Source organism: Equus asinus, chromosome 10 (assembly GCF_041296235.1).
Source record: "Equus asinus isolate D_3611 breed Donkey chromosome 10, EquAss-T2T_v2, whole genome shotgun sequence".
NCBI lineage: Eukaryota > Metazoa > Chordata > Mammalia > Perissodactyla > Equidae > Equus > Equus asinus.
The window spans coordinates 10,012,291-10,032,219 of record NC_091799.1 but is presented as its reverse complement, the minus strand read 5'-3'; the positions used below and the strand labels follow the sequence as shown (position 1 = coordinate 10,032,219).

Below are 19,929 nucleotides of genomic sequence, written 5' to 3'. Positions count from 1 at the left end.
AGGGGTGTGCAGGAAGGGAGGGAGCTGCCTCCGTCCCTGTTTCTCTCACACCTCCTGGAGAACACACACTGTGGCCTTCTCAGATGATGTAACTTGCAAACACTCTCCCTTGCAAAGGAGCATCACTCCCTGCAGAACAGGAACCTGCGTCAGAGACGAGGAATTTTTAGCTGCCCCAGGATCAGAGAGGCAGAAGCTTGTGATGGGAACAGAGTGACGGCACAGAGGAAGGAGATGGAAGATGTGAACTAAAGGCAGGACGAGACTCCACTTTACACCCATGAGGGTGGAAACAGACAGGACTGACAGGGCATAGCCCTAGGCCTCGCCCGCAGCACCAGCACGAGTGAAAACAGCACCCGCAGTGGGGAAGGCAGTTTGGCAGCATCTGGTAAGCCCAAAGACACATCCTCTGTGATCCAGCAGCTCCACCAGGTGGCGACCCTGGAGACACGCCTGCACACAGCTTGTCATAGTGAAACAACCTTGCAGCCCCTTGGCTCAGAAAACACATATGGCAGGGTATTCACAGGAAACTAAACAGCCATAAAATGAGTGAAACTATGGATAGAGCCCTAAAACCTAAGTGTTGAGGCAAAAAGGAAATTTCAAAATGTTATAAAGTAGGGCTCTATTTGTATAAAATTTAGACCTGTAAAACAGTGCTGTACACACACAGCAAAAATGAAACACAGACAGAGGCTCCAACTCTAGAGGCAGCGGGAGGCACAGGGCACCTGCTCTGTTTGGTGTTAAAACCACCAGCAGGTAAACACAGCAAAATGTTCTCAGAACATGGAGAGCAGACATCTGGGTGCTAGCTCTTACCATCCATCCTTTCCTGAATTCTTGAACTATTGCATTCAAAGGAAAAGACAGAGAAACAGATGGGTCTGAGGAGATGGTAGCCCTTAGACAGGACCTGCCTGCAGCCCTGCGACCCCACCCCCAGCCAGGCTCTCAGCCCGGCCCCACCAACATCCGGCTCCACCCACTGGAGCCTGCGCCCCCCTCTGCACCCACCAACTCACCTCGCCCACTGTGGGCTCCTGCTCCCCTAGACCCACGATGAGGATGCAGTCAGCTTGCCGGATGCAGCGCTGGGTCCAGGGCGTGAGTGTGCTGTCTGCCTGGTAAAGCACAATCCGGTGGATGTCCTCCTGCTGCCCCAGCCAGCTGGACAGCCGATACTCATGGATGCTGGGGGCACAGATGCCAGAGCATGTGTAGACATGGCAGGGTGCAGAGAGAGAGGCAGACAGAGAGGCGTACAGACATGGGAGGTACAGAGAGAGGAGGGCGCAGACAGAGGGGCATGCAGATGCTGGGGTATGCGCAGACATGGAGTATGCATTTCAAGGCTGTGCTTAAACCAGCTGAGAGCAAGAAGCTAAGTCGGCCAGCCTGTTTCCTACATGGAGGCTGGTGTACCTGTCCAGAGCAGCAGAGCCAAGGCGCTGTTTTATGTTGTCGCTGGTCAGCAGCAGGACGGGGCCTGAAAACACAACCAATCAGACAACTGTCCTGACAGCCCAGCTCCAGGACACGCATGGCCCGTCCACAGCAGCAGCCCACCCCCAGGACATGCGCGGCCCGTCCAGAGCAGCAGCCCACTCCCAGGACACGCACGGCCCATCCAGAGCAGCAGCCCACCCCCAGGACATGCGTGGCCCGTCCACAGCAGCAGCCCACCCCCAGGACACGCGTGGTCCGTCCACAGCAGCAGCCCACCCCCGGGACACGCGCGGCCCGTCCACAGCAGCAGCCCACCCCCGGGACACACCCCACCTGTCCACAGCAGCAGCCCACCCCCGGGACACGCCCCACCTGTCCACAGCAGCAGCCCACCCCCGGGACACACCCCACCTGTCCACAGCAGCAGCCCACCCCCGGGACACACGCGATCTGTCCACAGCAGCAGCCCACCCCCAGGACATGTGCAGCCTGTCCACAGCAGTAGCCCAGGGCCAGCAGACAAGAGTGCCCCCTCCCTCTGCTAGAGATTTGCTCTTCTTAACAGCAATGAGAAGCCTTTCCCCTTTCAATGAGAAAGTGCCTATGGCTGAGGCGACCTTTCCCTCTGCCCATGAAGGAGGCTCTCTGAACAGTGAGTCTGCATGATGCAGAAAAAGGAGCTAGGAGGGCTACACCAGCTCACAGGCTCACCAGGTCCAGGGACAGGCAGCCCCTCTGAACCTCCGTCTCCTCGTCTATCCACAGAGGAGTCAAATCTCTGCAGCACTGAGACTGTGTGTGTTGGGGCAGGGGAAGCACCAGCTTGTACAATGAAGATAATGTCACTTCCCAAGTCTGGACTCCATGTGGCTTAGCTCTGTAGTGTCGAGATGCACATCTTTTCACATTTTTGTGTCTGAAATCAGCACACTTCTTCCATCTACAGTGTTTTAGAGCCAGTGTCCACAGAACAGTTGTCAGAGGCCTGCTCAACCAGGAGGGCCAGCATCAGACTGCGGAAAGGCGGCAGGGATCAGGACAAAAGCCAAGACAAGGGCGGGGCTGGGTCTCAAAAGATGCTGCCTCACAGATGCGCTGGACGGCCAGGGACAAGCACCACGACCCTGAGCTGAAGAGGACCCAGCAGTCGATGCTGTGCAGGAGGCGTGTGGGAGCGCGTAGGAACTGAGCCTTCCCCCAGGGTTTCCTTCCTATACCTGAGCTTCTCCAAGAGCAGACAAGAAATCACTGCACTTTATTTCAACTGGCAGCATCTGCTTTCTTGGAGGCACACAAACTAAGGGTGCCCTGTACACTGGCGGTGACCCTACTGAGATGTGGTAGCCTGGTCTGACCCGTGTGCGTGTACAGCTCTGACTTAAATGCCAGAAACTTGCTGATGCAGGAAGCACTTCCTCGGGGGCTTGGGGTGGAGGGTGGGCTGCACTGCTGCTCTGTGGGGTGGGGGGTCACGCAGAGAAGAGCTCCAAGCTCAGGCTGGTCATCCTGCATGGGTCTGACAGAGAGCAGGGCTCTCGGGCCAGACTGCCCTGCGTGCCTATGAGGGCAGGCCCTCCTGGGCACCGCAGTGATGTGTCCCGTCTATCCTCTTGGGCATCCAAGACACAACAGACAGGCAGGCAATGTCTGGCTACAGGAACACCCAGGGCCCTGGGCTTGGCTCTATCTGCTTCAGTACACGTCTCCTGCTCTAGGCCCCTGCCTGGACTCGGGGGGCTCTGAGGGCTCTCAGGGAAGTATGGAGCCCCCAAAGGTGGCGCTCGGGGCTCCCAGGGCACAGGCTGCAGCTTGCACCAATCAGGGCTGTGGTGACTGACCTGTCCCTGGGAGGGGTCTGCTTAAGGCCCAGGTGGGGGGTGGGCCCAGGACAGGGAGGAGATGCAGGATGGCTCATCAGCACCCGTGCTCTGGCCCTGTGGGGCTGGGTGGAAGTGGGCATCTGCCAGGGTGCTGCTCCAGACCGCTGCGGCCTGGGCAGTCACTGCCAGCCTGGCTGCCAAACAGTTTCTTTCCCAAACTCCAGAAGCCAAAGGAAACAGAATGATACCTTCAAAGACGCATACCAGCCTGGACTCTTCACTCAGCAAAAACACCCTTCAGAAGCGAAGGCGCTCTACCTAAAGGCAGTCACCTGACGTTCAGCAAATGCATCACAGCACTGCCATGGCAGAGATGGGTCTTTTTTTTTTATTATTATTCTCCCCAAGGTCCCCCAGTATCTAGTTATATATTCTAGTTGTAGGTCCCTCTGGTTGTGCTATGTGGGACGCTGCCTCAGCGTGGCTTGATGAGTGGTGCCATGTGTGCACCCAAGATCTGAATTGGTGAAACCCTGGGCCGCTGAAGCGGAGCACTGAGCTCAACCACTCAGCCACGGGGCCAGCTTCACCCCCCACCCCCGATCTTTCTAAACAAGGGTTCTGAGTCAGCTGAAGACCTTATAGAAAAAACAAATCTTGACTTCTACCTCACGTCCTAACCAAAACCAATCCCAGATGGATTGTAAACTTAAAAGGAAAGGTAAAACCATAAAGCTTTTAGAAGAACATCTGTGTGATTTTGGAGCAGGATGCAGTTTCTTCAATAAAACACAAAATGCAGTAACAATATAAGAAAAAATTGGTCTACATTAGAATCAAGAACTTCTGTTTGTCAAAAGACATCATTAGAAGAATAAAAAAGCCAGCCACAGAGAGGCACCAGTCTCTGCAACATGTGCATTTCTAGATTACACAGAGAGCCGTCATCAACAGGGACAAGAGGGTCACCCACCTGCCTCCCCAGGGCCACAGATAAACAGGCCTCTGAGTCACCAGGAAATGCAAACGAGAGCCAGAAGGAGACGCCACTGCATACTCTCCAAGTGCACAGAGAGGCTAGGCACACAGCAGCAGAACACACATCTTCTCAAGCACACATAGAACGCTCCCTAGCACAGACTACATGTGAGGCCACAAAAAATGTCTTAAACTTTAAGACTGAAATCATACAAAGTGTCTTTTCTGATCACAATGGTATGAAACTAGAAATCAATCACAGTAGGAAAACTGGAAAATTCACAAATATGTGGAAATTAAACAACACACACATAAACAACCAATGGGTCAAGAAGAAATCACAGGGAAATTAGAAAAGACCTTGAGACAAATAAAAATGAAACACAACATTCTAAGACTCACGGGATGCAGCAGGAGGAATGCCAAGAGGGAAGTTTATAAGTGTGTACATTTAAAAAGAAGAAAGATCTCAAACCAACAACCTAACTTTATAGTTTGAGTAACTAGAAAAAGAATATCAAACTAAACCCAGAGCTAACAGAAGGAAGGAACTAATAAAGATTAGAGTGGAAATAAATGACATAGAGACTAAAAAAACAATAGAAAAGAGCAATGGAACTAAGAGCTGGTTCTTTGAAAAGAAAAGCAAAATTGATAAACGTTTAGCCAGACTCATCAAGAAAAAGAGAGAGAGGCCCAAACAAACAAAATCAAAGACAAAAGAGCAGATGTCACAACCAACACCACAGAAATGCAAAGGATCGTGAGACTGCTATAAACAACTGTACACCAACAGATTAGAAAATCTAGGAGAAATGGATAAATTCTAGAAACATATATAAAGAAATAGAAAACCTGAATTGATTGATAATCAGTAATCAAAAAATTCCCAAGAAACAAAAGCCCAAGACCAAACAGCTTCACAGGTGAATTCTACCAAACATTTAAAGAAGAGTTAATACCTATCATTCTCCAATTATTCCAGAAAAATTGGAGAGGAAAGAACTCTTCCAAACTTACTTTTTCCAGGCCAGCATTACCCCGATACCAAAGCCAGACAAGGACAACACAGAAAAAAGAAACTTACAGACCAAAATTGCTGATGAACATAGATGCAAAATCCAAAACAAAATGTTAGCAAACTGAATCCAACAATATCTTAAAAGGACCACACTCCATGATCAAGTGGAATTTACTCCAGGAATGCAAAGATGGTTCAATATCCATAAATCAATCAACATGATACACATATTAACAAAATGAAAGTAAAAATCATACTGTCATCTCAAGAGACACAGAGAAAGCATTTGACAAAATTCAATATCCATTTATGATTAAAAACTCTCAATAAAGTGCATGTAGAAGGAACATACGTCAGCTTAACAAAGGCCACGTATGGCAAATCCACAGCCAACATCATACCTAATGGTGAAAACCTGAAAGCTTTGCCTCTAAGATCAAGAAGAAGATAAGGATGCCCTCTCTCATCACTTTTATTCAACATAGTATTGGAACTCCTAGCCACAGCAATCAGACTAAAAAAAGAAATAAAAGACTTCCAAACTGGAAAAGAAGAAGGAAAACTGTCACTATTTGTGGATGACATGATATTATATATAGAAAACCCCAAAGACTCTACCAAAAAACTATTAGAACTATTAAAATTCAGTGAAGTTGCAGGTTACAAAATTAATATACAGAAATCTGCTGCATTTCTATACACTAATAATGAACAATCAGAGAGAGAAATTAAGAAAACAATACCAGTTACGAGTTCATCAAAAAGAATAAACACCTAGGAATAAGCCAAGGAGGTGAAAGACATGTACTCTGAAACATTGATGAAAGAAATGAAGAAGACACAAATAAATGGAAAGATATACCATGTTCATAGATTGGAAGAATTAATATTGTTAAAATATCCATACTACCCAAAGTGATCTATAGATTCAAGGCAATCTCTATCAAAATACCAATGACATTTTTCACAGAAATAGAACAAACAATGTTAAAATTTGTATAGAACCACAAAAGACTCCAACTAGCCAAAACAATCTTGAAAAAGAAGAACAAAGCTGGAGGTATTACACTCCCTGATTTCAAACTATACTACAAAGCTATAATAATCAAAACAGCATGATAGTGGCACAGACACAGAGACAAATGGAACATAATAGAGAGCCCAGAAATAAACCCATACTTATATGGTCAATTAATCTATGACAAAGTAGGCAAGAATATACAATGGAGAAAAGATAGTTTTTTCAATAAATGGAGTTGGGAAAACTGGACAGCTACATGCAAAAGAATGAAACTGGAGCACTTTCTTACACTAGACACAAAGATAAACTCAAAATGGATTAAAGATGTGAATGTAAGACCTGAAACCATAAAACTCCAAGAAGAAAATATAGGCAGTCAGCTCTTCAACTAGTCTTGGCAACAGTTTTTTGGATATATCTACCCAGGCAAGGGCAACAAAAGCAAAAATAAGCAGATGGGCCTACATCAAACTAAAAAGTTTTTGCACAGCAAAGGAAACCATTAATGAAATGAAAGGCAACCTACTGAATGAGAGAAGATATTTTCAAATGATACATTTGATAAGAGGTTAATGTCCAAAATATATAAAGAACTCATATAACTCAATATCAAAATACAATCCAATCAAAAAATGGGCAGAGGACCTGAATAGATTATTTTTCCAAAGAAGACATACAGGTGGTCAACAGACACATGAAAAGATGCTCAAATTCACTAATCATGAGGGAAATGCAAATCAAAGCCACAGTGAGATATCACCTCACAACTAGTCAGAATGCCTATTATCAAAAAGACAAGAAGGGCTGCCTTGTGGCCAAATGGTTAAGTTCACATGCTCTGCTTCGGTGGCCCAGGGTTTCACCGGTCTGGATCCTGGGTGTGGACATGGCACCGCTCATCAAGCCATGCTGAGGCAGTGTCCCAAATAGTACAATAAGAAGGACCTACAACTAAAATATACAACTATGTACTGGGGGATTTTGGGGAGGAGAAGAAGAAAAAACAAGGAAGACTGGCAACAGATGTTAGCTCAGGGCCAATCTTAAAAAAAAAAAAGACAAGAAATAACAAATGTTGGAGAGGATGTGGAGAAAAGGGAACCCTTGTGCACTGTTGGGAATGTAAATTGGTACAGCCACAATGGAAAAGAGAACAGAGGTTCCTCAAAAAATTAAAAGTAGATCTACCATATGATCCAGCAATCTCACTTCGGGATATTCATGCAAAGAAAATGAAAACACTAATTCAAAAAGCTTTTTGCACCTCTACATTCATCACAGCTTTATTTACAATAGCCAAGATACGGGAACAACCTAAGTGTTCATCAAAAGATGAATGGATAAAAATGACGTGGTGTATATATATATATATAATGGAATATTACTCGGCCATAAAAAAGAATGAAATCTTGCCATTTGCGACAACATGGATGGACATAGAAGGTATTATGCTATGTGAAATAATTTAGAAAAAGAAAGACAAATACTGAATGATTTCACTTATATGTGGAATCTACAAACAAAACAAATGAACAAACAAAACAGAAACAGACTCATAGATGCAGAGAACTGGTGGTTCTCAGAGGGGAGGGGGTTGGGGAATGGGCAAAATAGGTGAAGGGGATTAAGAGGTACAATGTTCCAGCCATAAAATAAATGAGTCACAGGGATGTAATACATAGTATAGAGACTCTAGTCAATAATATTATAACAACTTTGTGTGGTGACAGATGGTTCCTAAACCTAGTGTGGTGATCATTTCATAATATATAAAAATACCAAATCACTATGTTGTACACTTGAAACTAACAGCATATTGTATGTCAATTATACATCAATAAAAAATGAAACCATAAAACTTTATACAAATCGAAGTGTGCAGCATCAGTCAGACTGACGTTCATGCTCTGGTGAGGGTGCTCTTCATCTGGACCTACTGCCTCTCTTTAAAGACAGAAAATGGTGAAGTAACTGAAGGAAGCTGAAATTGAACCATTGCCCAGGACGGCCTCTTGGCTACCAGGGGAATCCAGTCTGGCCCCAGTCAGACCCAACAGCCTTATTAATGATCACTCAATCGAGATATTTTGAGCAACTGCTGTTAATAATTATAAACAACTGAGAGAGACGCTGGGGGTCCACAAATAAGTAGAATATGTCCCCTGCCTTCTAGAGCTTGCTGCTAGCAGGAGAGACAAGACTAGGGCAGAACAGACTCTAACATACCAGAAAAAGAGAGAAAGAAAGAGACTGGGGACCTCAGACGAAGGCCTGGAGGCCACACCAACGTCAGTCTCCCGGCCTGGATGCGGCGCCGCAGCTACGCCACCGGGGGGGGGGCATGTGCGTCTCTCTACTATTTGTTGCAACTTCCTATGAATCTATAATTATTCAAAATAAAGTTTTTTTAAAAAAGGGAATAAGCTTTTAGGAAGGAATGCATCTCTACTGTGCAACCTGAAGATGCTTCTGGATGCACCCTGAGCGACGTGGGCAAGGTCAAGGGAAAAGGAATGGAATTCTCTACATCTGGAATATTTGCCATAAAACAAAGAGCGAGACTAATAGGGCAATTAATCCTTTCTGTGTTTTAAAGTTTCATTTTGGGGTGAAAATAACTTTTAAATATTAAATATTTATAGTACTATCTTTCAATTTTATACATCATTTTTATTTGGCATTTATTTAATGCTTTCTATTATCAAATGTCTGTATCAGGTAGAGGGCATTTTCATATAGTATTAAAATATATACTCCTGGGGCCAGCCCAGTGGCACAGCAGTTAAGTGCACATGTTCCACTTCAGTGGCCTGGGGTTTGCCAGTTCAGATGCCGGGTGTGGACATGCCACCGCTTGGCAAGCCATGCTGTGGTAGGCATCCCACATACAAAGTAGAGAAAGATGGGCATTGATGTTAGCTCAGGGCTAATCTTCCTCAAAAGAAAGAAAAAAAAAGAAAATATATACTCCTGTCACAATATATTGTTGCATGACAGTAATATAACATTTATTGCATGTATTATTCTATCATTTTTTAAAGATAACCCCTGAAACTTTTAGTATAACCCTATCCCAGAAAATTGACTTACTGTCAATGGTTAGTTACAAATAGTCTATAAAAACTTATAAATAAGTGTTAAGAATATGGAATACTTCATAATTTTGAGAATTCATAAGAGTTCTCAGGAATTTCAATTTCTTATTCTTGAATCTCAAAGTCTAACAGCTGTCAGGAATCTGGAAACACTGCCCAAGCTTCCTGATCCCAAACAAGGGTGTTTTCCATGTGGTCAGCCAACTCCCCAGCCACTGCAACGTCCCCTCCAAGTAGTGGAGCAGCTGGCATGTGCCTCCCGGGAGGCGCAGAACCCAAGACGGGCTCTCGGCGGGGAGTTTGGGGGTCTGAGCGCCGTGGTCTCGAGCACACGCTCTGTGTTCAGGAAGGTCTAAGCGTCCTGGAGGAGCGGGCTGCGTGACTCACACCAGCTGCTGCGAGACACGGTTTCCCCAGTGAGACTGCCCAGAGACGCCTGACAGATGGTCTTCTGCCCACTGCGGACAGTCCTCCCCAGCACCCAGGGCTTAGCCACAAGGCGACAACTGCACTTTCAGAAGAACCTAGAAGGACAGAGGCAGGAGTAGGTGGGGCTTACCAATGGCACTGAGGGCGTGCTTGAGCTCCAGGGCGAAGGCGGTGAGGGGCACGTCCTCCGACACGGGCATCACGGCCACTGTGGACAGGTTGCTGGGGGGGTTCCCTGAGTCCCACTTGCCGCCTGCAGCATGTAGCCCAAACTGGTGACCTGCGAAGCACAGGGAGGTGTGTCGGCCTGAGGGGTCGGGCCGCCACTCGGACAGTGTCTAGGTGTGTCCAGAGGTTGTCAGATGACACCACAGCACAAGTGGCCTAGGACAAGGGGAACAGGCCTGGGTCCTCCTGGTCTCCATAACTAGAGCTTCTCTTGCCCACCTGGTCTCTGGGCCTGCCTGTCCTGCTGAAGAAGCAGACCATACAGCGAGTACCCTTGTTTCTCACACACCCCGGACACTGAAGGGGAAATGGAGACAAGGCATGGCGTTCGGAAAGAACGTGAGGCCCAGAAACAGCTTGAATAGTTCAAATGTTTTGCAGGTGAGGACCGTCCTTTCAAGCGCCCCTCCTGGAGTTCTCCACCACTCCCTCTAGAATCAGCCAACAGTGTGAGCCTTTACAAGGTCGACAGACATATTTCTATTGTCTTGTCTGCATGGGGCTTCCAGACACCAAAGGCAGGCTCAGAACAGCCCCTGGGGAGGTCAGGGCTGTGGCCTGGAGGCAGGAGCCCGAGCCTGTGAGGGGCAGTCAGTGCAGGCACAGCCTCCTGCCCCTGAGACCACAGGCTCTCCTTCCCTAGACACTGAGGCCCAGGAAGCCGTGGTGCCTCCACAAGCCCTACCACAGCAGGCATAGAGAAGGCAGGGTAAGTTTATTTGCAACAACCAAGTCACTTCTTGGCGAGTGGCATCTCCTGTTTTCATGGAGGTGGCCAAGGGGGCAGCCTCATCCCTCCTGTCACCACATTCCAGTCAGATCCTGGTCTCCTGGGGTCTGGACATGCCGAGGGCTCTCTTCCTGGCTCCCTGACTGCTCGCTCCCCAGCCTGCTACACGCTGGTGCCTGGCCTAGCCAGCCATTCTGGCTCCCACACAGACAGACCCTCTCAACCACTAAAGTTCACGGCCAGACACAGGTAGTGGCCACACCAGAAAGGCCCAGCTCCTCCAAGAGGGCATCCATTTCTCCCTCTGCTCACCTTGCTGCTGCAGGGCAGCAGTTCCTGAGCAGTGGAGCATGGGTCCCTGTACAGCCTGACCCAGAAGCCACCTGGTAAGATGCAGGACAGCAGAGAGAGGAGGCTGCTAAGAGCTAATCTGGGGGCAGGGAAAGAAAAGTGAGCTGGTCACTGGTCACACACAGGGCAGCAGAGGGGTTCCCTTTCACTGGCTCTCCTGAAGTTTTCCTTGCTGAATCCCCTTCCTCTCTGTCTTTCCCAGTGACCTCTGATGTCAGAATCCTCCATTTAAGGTAGAACCAAAGGGGGATTCTATTGCTAGTTTTGTGTAGCTCTTTGTTAGCCTTTAAGAAAGGTTCTTAGGAGGTTCTGGTTCTGGCTAGAGGGAGATGGAGCAGGCACATCCCACCTAGCCACTGCCAGGAGACGTAAGGAGACCCTGACTGCAGTGCTCAGGAAACGCAGGAGAGTGCAGAGAGGAGGGTGGATCAGCTAGGGACCCTGACTCAAAGGAAGACCACCCTACTAATGCCACAAACGCAGCAGTGCCCCCCTCCCAGTTACGGCCAGGCAAGGTCCATCCCTCTCCCTCCCCATCCCCACTGGGTGCTCCCTCCAGGGAGACTTTCTGGGGGGCCCCCTTCACTAAGCAAACACTAGCTCCCCACCTGCATGGAGGGCTGTAGACACAGGAAGGTGGAGCCCCCCAACTCTCCATGGCCTGCACTAGCAAGCAGAGGTGACACTCTAACTAGAAGGGGGAGATCACAGAGAGGAGGGAGGTGGAGAAAGGAATCCTCTAAAGCTCATACGAAGTCCTGGGCTCACCCCCAAGTAGCCCATGCATGAAACCAGCTGGAAGTGCACAGCAGAGGCTCTGAGAATAGAACACATGTGGAATACTAGCGGCCTTCACTCTGGCTCTGGGTAGCGCACAGGCAGGGAAGACCACAGTGATTCTGCAAAGACCTTGAGAATCAAACATTCAAACAGCCAAGGAATGAGGCCAGGAGATGCTCTGTGAATATATGCACACTGACAGTCTGCTACAATAGATTTAATTGGGAACCAGAGTCTCTTACCAGAATACTCAAAATAGAGCATACAACCCAAAACTACCAAGTATACCAAGAGCCAGGACAATCTCAGCTAATGTGAGAAAAGACAATCAACAGACAAAAGTGACAACATGTCACAGAATTTGGAATTACCTGACAAGAACAATAAAGCAGCGATCATAATCAGCCAGAAACAGCAAACATGAACAGTCTTCAAACAAATGCATAAATAACCGAAACAAAAATCTCTCTGGATGGGCTTGAGAGCAGAATCAAGAAGACAGAGAAAAGAGCAAATAACTTTTAAGAAAGATCAAAAGAAACTACTCAATCTGAACATCACAGGGAGGAAAAAAGATGGAAAATGCCAAGAGTGTCCCAGAGACCTTTGGGACAACAACAAAAGGTCTAATATTTGCATTATTAGATTACCAGAAGAGGAGGAAGATACAGGGCAGAAAGAATATTTGAAGGAAAAAAGGCCAAAATCTTCCCAAATTTGGTAAAAGATATACACCTACAGATTCAAGATGAGCAAACACCAAACAGGATACACCCAAAGAAATTCATGCCCAGACCCTGCAAAATCAGATTTATAAAAAACTAAAGACAAAAGCATCTTGAACACCACCAGAGAGAAAGGATGCACTACCTCACCAGGAACAGCTCAAACGCCAGCACCCTGCTAGGACAGCGCCAGAGAGAAAGGACGTGCCAGCTAACCGGGAACAGCTCAAATGCCAGAACCCTGCTAGGACAGCGTCAGAGAAAGGACGTGCCAGCTAACCGGGAACAGCTCAAATGACAGAACCCTGCTAGGACAGTGCCAGAGAGAAAGGACGCGCCACCTAACCGGGAACAGCTCAAATGCCAGAACCCTTGCGAGGACAGCACCAGAGAGAAAGGAGGCACCACCTAACCAGGAACAGCTCAAATGCCAGCACCCTGCTAGGACAGCGCCAGAGAGAAAGGACATGCCAGCTAACCGGGAACAGCTCAAATGCCAGCACCCTTGCGAGGACAGCACCAGAGAGAAAGGAGGCACCACCTAACCAGGAACAGCTCAAATGCCAGCACCCTGCTAGGACAGCCCCAGAGAGAAAGGACGTGCCAGCTAACCGGGAACAGCTCAAATGCCAGAACCCTGCTAGGACAGCCCCAGAGAGAAAGGACGTGCCAGCTAACCGGGAACAGCTCAAATGCCAGAACCCTGCTAGGACAGCACCAGAGAGAAAGGACATGCCAGTTAACCGAGAACAGCTCAAATGCCAGCACCCTGCTAGGACAGCGCCAGAGAGAAAGGACATGCCAGCTAACCAGGAACAGCTCAAATGCCAGAACCCTGCTAGGACAGCGCCAGAGAGAAAGGACATGCCAGTTAACCGAGAACAGCTCAAATGACAGAACCCTGCTAGGACAGCGCCAGAGAGAAAGGACATGCCAGTTAACCGAGAACAGCTCAAATGACAGAACCTTGCTAGGAGTAATGGAGGCCAGAAGGAACTGGCACGAAATTTTTAAAGTGCTGAAATAAAAGGATGGTCAAAACAGAACTGCACATCCAGCAAAAAATAACTTTCAGGATGAAGGTGAAGTAAAGACATTCTCAGACAAAGAAGAATTAAGAGAATTTGTAGGCAGCAGACCTGCTCTAAAAGGACTACTACAAAGGAAGGAAATGATACCAGGAGGAAGTTTCGAACACCAGGGTGAACAATGAGCGACAGAAATGGTAAAGATCATAGACTATACTCCTCTCAAGTTTTAAACCTTGTGTTTGATGGCTGAAAGGAAACGTTGTAACACTGTGTGAGGGGTTTTCAATGTTTGTAGCAGTATTATTTAAGACAACAAAAGTGAAGAATAAAGTGACCTAAACAGTGATAAGGTTTCCACATTCCACTTAAAGTTATAAAACGTTGATCTTAAAAAACAAGGATAAGTTAATTATGAGTATGGCAATCCCTAGAGCAATTACTGAAAATAGTGTATGAAGAAATGTACTGGAAACCATAACCGAATAAAAATGGAATACTCAAAAACATTCAAGCAACTCAAAAGAGGATGGGAAAGAGGAATTAGAGTAACACTGAAAAAAAAAGGGGGGAGAACAGAAAACAAATAAAATGACAGACATAAATCCTAATATATGAATAATCACATTAAATGTAAATGGTCTGAACACAAATAACACAGATTATCAGAAGGAATGAGAAAAAGATGACCCAACTTTCTACAAGAAAGTTTCGTGTGCTTTCTACAAGAAACTCACTTCAAACACAACCATGCATGTTGGTTAAAAGTAAAACAAAAAAAGATATACGACGTATTAAACAGCAACTCCCAAAAATACATGTCCACCAGGAACCTCCGCATGTGACCTCCTTTGGAAACGGTCTGTGCAGATGTGGTTAGCTGAGATGAGTGTAATAGGGTGGTGCCCGCCCCACTTGGCTGCCGCCACATGGCACACGTGTCCACCCTTCATGTCCACCAGGAACCTCCGAAGGTGACCTCTTTTGGAAGCAGTCTGTGCAGATGTGGTTAGCTGAGATGAGTGTAATGGGGTGGTACCCGCCCCACTTGGCTGCCTCCACATGGCACACGTGCCCACCCTTCATGCCTTCAATGAACGTTCAGTTCTGTGCCTAGGTTACCACTGGAGACAAGAGACAGAGTCTGGCCCCGCTGTAGCTCGCTCACTGGTGCTGCAGACAGACAATAAATGAGCTAACTAGGAAGACATGCGACGTGTCAGGTGGCAACAAGTGCTGGGAGAAGCGGAAAATGGGCACTGAGGAGTTGAGAACACTGGGGGTGGACGGGGGTCCGGGATGTGAGGCTGGGGTGGTGGCTTGGGGTAGAGGGAGGCAAGGCTCTCCTGACAGGTGCTCAGGGCAGAGAGGACAGGCCAAAGCAAGAAGGTGGTCATCAAACAGCAAGAAGGCTGGAATCCCACACTCTTGACCAGGAGAGACTCAGATGGCGCAATCACAGTCCTCAAACCGTCTGAGGCCAGTGAGCCTAGAGCTCATAGTGAGTGGCTCCTGAAGAAGGCACTTTCTCATAATTAGAACTAAAAGAACAGGGGCCAGCCCGGTGGCACAGCGGTTAAGTTCGCACATTCTGCTTTGGCGGCCCAGGGTTCGCTGGTTCAGATCTTGGATGTGGACATGGCACCGCTTGGCAAGCCATGCTGTGGCAGGTGTCCCACATATAAAGTGGAGGAAGATGGGCATGGATGTTAGCTCAGGGCCAGTCTTCCTCAGCAAAAAGAGTAGGATTGGCAGCAGATGTTAGCTCAGGGCTAATCTTCCTCAAAAAAAAAAAAAAACTAGAAGAGCCCTTGTACACTGCTGGTGAGAGTGCAAACTGGTGCAGCCACTATGGAAAACAGTATGGAGTTTCCTCAGAAAATTAAGAATAGATCTACCGTATGATCCAGCTATTCCACTGCTGGGTATTTATCCAAAGAACATGAAAACAAGAATGCATAAGGATACATGCACCCCTACCATCGTAGCATTATCCACAATAGCCAAGACTTGGAAGCAACGTTAGGTGCCCATCAAAGGAATGGATAAGGAAGATGCGGTATATATACACAATGGAATAATACTCAGCCATAAGAAATGATGAAATCCGGCCATTTGTGACACCATGGGTGGACCTTGAGGGTATTATGCTAAGTGGAATAACTCAAAGGGAGAAAGTCAAATACCATATGATCTCACTTACAAGTAGAAGATAAAAACAATGACAAACACACACATAGCAACAGAGATTGGATTGGTGGTTACCATGGGGGAAGGGGGGAGGGAGGAGGGCAAAAGGGGTGATTAGGCACATGTTTGTGGTGCTGGATGGTAATTAGTCTTCAGGTGGTGAACATGATGTAATCTACACAGAATTCAAAATATATTACAATGTATACCTGAAAGTTATATAATGTTATAATCCAATGTTACTGCAATAAAAAAAGAACTAGAAGAGGATAGGTAAGGTGAGACAGAAAAACTCCTAACATTCTAGAACAGTCACCATCTTTGCTGCTCAGCACAGGTCCACGCCATCCATATAGACTCCTTTGCCTCTGTCCCGCGAGCCAACAAGCACAGCCGGGAGAGGGAGCTCAAAGACTAGAGCCTGCCCAGTGCTGCCCACACCAACGTGTATTTCAGCAAGTTCTCTGGCTGCCAAAATCCCAGCAGCCTCAACAAGCTCAGAGTGCGGGGCTGGTGGGCGGGGCGCCAGCCATGTGGGCAGGGCTCAGCGCGCGTGGGGCACGAGGCAAGGTGCTGGGACTTCACTGAGGGAGGCGGGGCTCCCGGCAGCAGCGAGCACAGCTCTGGGGGATGCGACAGGGCTCTGGGCGAGCTGGGTGGGGCTCATGAGGTGGGCGAGGCGCTAAGTGAGGTGGGAGGGGCCTTGAGTGAGATGAGCACGGCTGAGATGAGTGTGGCTCCAGTGAGGTGGGCGGGGCTCTGGGTGAGGCAGGCGTGGCACTAAGTGAGGTGGGCGGAGCTATGGGTGAAGTGGGCTGGGATTTGAGGGAGGTGGGCAGGGCTCTCAGGTGCCAGGCCCGGAGACGCACCTGTTGCAGTTCCCTGCTGAAGGCTGCCCAGGATCTTCTCACCCAAGAGGTGAATCAGCCGAGTCACAACCTGGGGGCACAGAAAGAAGTGAGACCCCAAACCACACATTTTAAACCAAAAAGCAAGTACCTTGAATCCACGTTTTCACACCATCACAGCTGTAACTTGCTCTGGGCCTGGGCAGGCACTGGGGTCAGCCGTCTGGTCCCGGGAACTGGGACCTACCTGACCCTGCGGCCGGCTGGCAGGTGTGAGGGGAACATGCCCTATGACCTTGCACCCCTGGCTGCTCCTCTCACATCCAAGGCAGGAAACCTGGGCCGACACCAGGGGAAACCATGACCACGTGGCAGGCATGACAGGACAGGAGAGGTGTCCCTCAGGCCCTGAGGGGCTTTCCCAGAGCCAGGGGCTCACCACTCACTCCTGAGCACCTGGCCTGGGGGACACATGGGCAGGGCATTACATAATACTCGGGAAATACCACATTTTAAATATTGTGGGAAATAATAAAGAAACCTAACTACACTGTACAGGGCGGCCTGCAGAGGAGCCCTCACCGCATGGTGCATGTCAATTACTCCAAACAGGAAGTACAACCACTTTAACACTGAGGGAAGACTACTCTCCCACCTGGCAACAGCCCAGCCAATTGGAAACACCACAGCCCAGCCAATCAGAAATGCCGCAGCTCAGCCAATGAGAAGCTGCTGTAGTCCTGATCTGTTCCTCTCCCCCAGTGGACTTCCCTCTAGAGCAGCCCCGCCCTCTCCCCCTTTTCTCTATAAAAGCAGCTCCCTCCTGTGTTCTCCGGATTTGCTTATGGTTCACCATAGTATGCGTATCCTGAATTGCAATTCTTTTGGCTATTTCTGAAAAAACTCGTTTTGAGATAAAATAACAGGCAAATTTGCTTTTTAAGTTGACAACATAATAATGCTATTGTTGGTTATATTAATACTAAATTTTTAGAGTCAAAGACCGAAGTATTTAAGGTTGGAACGTCAAAATATCTGCAATTTACTTTTAAATACTTTTGTATAAAAATAAAGTGAGTTAGATATTTTTTAATTGCTAAAGTTTACAACATGACAGAGGATGTACTGTACAGGCAGCCTATTACTGTGACTCTTAGATACAGTGCAGGATCAGTGTGAAAAGAGAAGCTGCTGTCAGCTTCAACAAAACTGAAATTATCTAGGATAGCAAGTTGAAAGCACTGACGACATAATTTTGATACTGCTCCTAAGGCAAATGCTGCTTCTGTTCCTTGACAAATAAATCAAAAGCAATAGGACATATTGGAGTATATGAGGAAGCCATTTGGTTTAAAACTAATTTGGCCTGACCTTGTTTTTCCAAAAGGACCTGACGTGGCCTGTTAAGCATGCATTGTACATCTGCTTTAAAACATTTACTATGTTCCAAAGACAAGAGTGACACCCTTAAAGACAGGGATGTAGCTTCCCCTACATTGGCATGTCTTTAAGGACAAGCATCTCTTCCTGGAAACTAAGGATTAATTACCGATCTGCTGTCTCACCTTGTGACCACTGACCTGCTGACCACTGACGTGCTGTGCCAGCTGAGCATCTCGTGACAGCAGTAAAGAGACATTCCTGTCATATGTGATGAATGCTCTTTGTTCCAAGACTGTATATAACCACTCTGTACACCCACTCCTTGGTGCCCTGCCTTCCTTGGGGAAGGAAAGCCCCGGGTCACACTCCTCAAACCTGGTTCATAATAATCTCACCTCAATTTTGATTTATAGATTGATTATGGATTATTTGCATTGACATCCTGCACTCTGCCTTCCCAAGCCTCAGCCTCTGGTTTGCTTCCTGTCCGTCTATAGCTGAGAGCTCTGGGGCTGACTCTGGACACAGCTGACTGAGACCTTATGCTACAGGAACCAGCGGCTCCTGGCCCCTGCCAGCCAGCCCTCCCCCTGCAAGCTAACTCAGAGATCCACTTTTACCCCCAGGATGCCTGGAGCCAAAGACCCACAGAAGATGCAAGTGAAACTCTCCAAATTTTAGGATGTGAGTTAAAAAATAGTTTGAGCAGAGTGGTCCAAAACAGAAGCTAAAAAGGAGTCTGGTTTATATATAACTAATCAAGCATCAAACTCTTAAATGGAGCTAATTAAAAAACTGCATTTTGTTATGGAAAATTCCAGACACACACAAAGGCAGAGAGACAAGTACAGTGAACCCCTTTCCCATCACCCAGCTCCAATCATCTCACTTCACACACACAACCTGAAAATTTTTGAAGCCAATCCCAAACATAGCATTTTATCCATTAACATTTGAATTTGTACCTCTAAAATCTAAGAGCCTTTAAAAACATAACCACGATATAATTATCACAATTACAAATTAATAATAATTCTAAGTTAAAGCTAATTTAAAAAGTGATCATTTCTATACCAAGTGAAAAAGTTTCAAAGTAGGCCAATGAACACATGAAATGGTGCTCGACACCTTTACTCATCAGGGAAATGCAAATTCTAACTACAACAGGTGCCATTTCCTGCCAAGAGAACAGCTAACATCAAAGGAGATAATCACTCTAAGCACTGGTGATGATGCAGAGCATGGTGGTGGGACTCAGAACTGGTTGGCAATTTCTTTAAAAGTTAGATATGTCTGCTCTATCACCCAGCAAGTCCACTCTTAGGTAGCTACCAAGAGAAATGAAAAATGTGCCATAAAAATATTTATACAAGAACATTTTTAGCAGCCTTTTCATAACAACCTCAAACTGGAAACAAGCCAAATACGCATCAAAGGGAGAGTGGATCAAGGAGCTGTGGTACACAGTGGAATATTACGTAACAATAAAAAGAACGTGTCAGCAACACCCAGAATAACATGGATCCCTCAAATACCAACCCAGCAACAGAAGCCAGACACAAAATACTGTGTTTGGTATTATTTCATTTATATGAAATCCAAGAGACAGCAAGTGGCCAGTTGCTGTTGAGGATGGGACAGGGGCTGACTGGGAGCAGCCCCACCACAGGGGGTGTGGCTGGTGGTTCCCTGTGCTGGAGGGCCAGGGGTGAGCTCTCCGACCCACCATAGAGTGTGCAGCCCAGAGTCCAGGACAAGGCTAGATGCCTGCAGGAGAGCACATGCCTGCGGGAGAGCACACAACCAGGGCAGCCCCCACCTGGTTGCTCTGAGCATGTGTCCACCGC

At 47.3% G+C, this 19,929-nt stretch overlaps 1 protein-coding gene across 9 annotated transcripts in view; it reads right to left on the bottom strand.

Annotated features, from left to right (window-relative positions):
- Positions 1-19,929, bottom strand: part of PNPLA7 (patatin like phospholipase domain containing 7) — an 88,168-nt gene that overhangs the window by 18,641 nt on the left and 49,598 nt on the right. For all 9 annotated transcript variants that reach the window (XM_070518274.1, XM_070518275.1, XM_070518277.1 and 6 more), the window contains 4 exons: positions 16,721-16,790; positions 9,950-10,099; positions 1,432-1,495; positions 1,032-1,200 (listed from right to left, as the gene is read on the bottom strand). In XM_070518274.1, the coding sequence (XP_070374375.1) occupies positions 1,032-1,200; positions 1,432-1,495; positions 9,950-10,099; positions 16,721-16,790 (453 nt within the window). The remainder of the gene's footprint in view (positions 1-1,031; positions 1,201-1,431; positions 1,496-9,949; positions 10,100-16,720; positions 16,791-19,929) is intronic.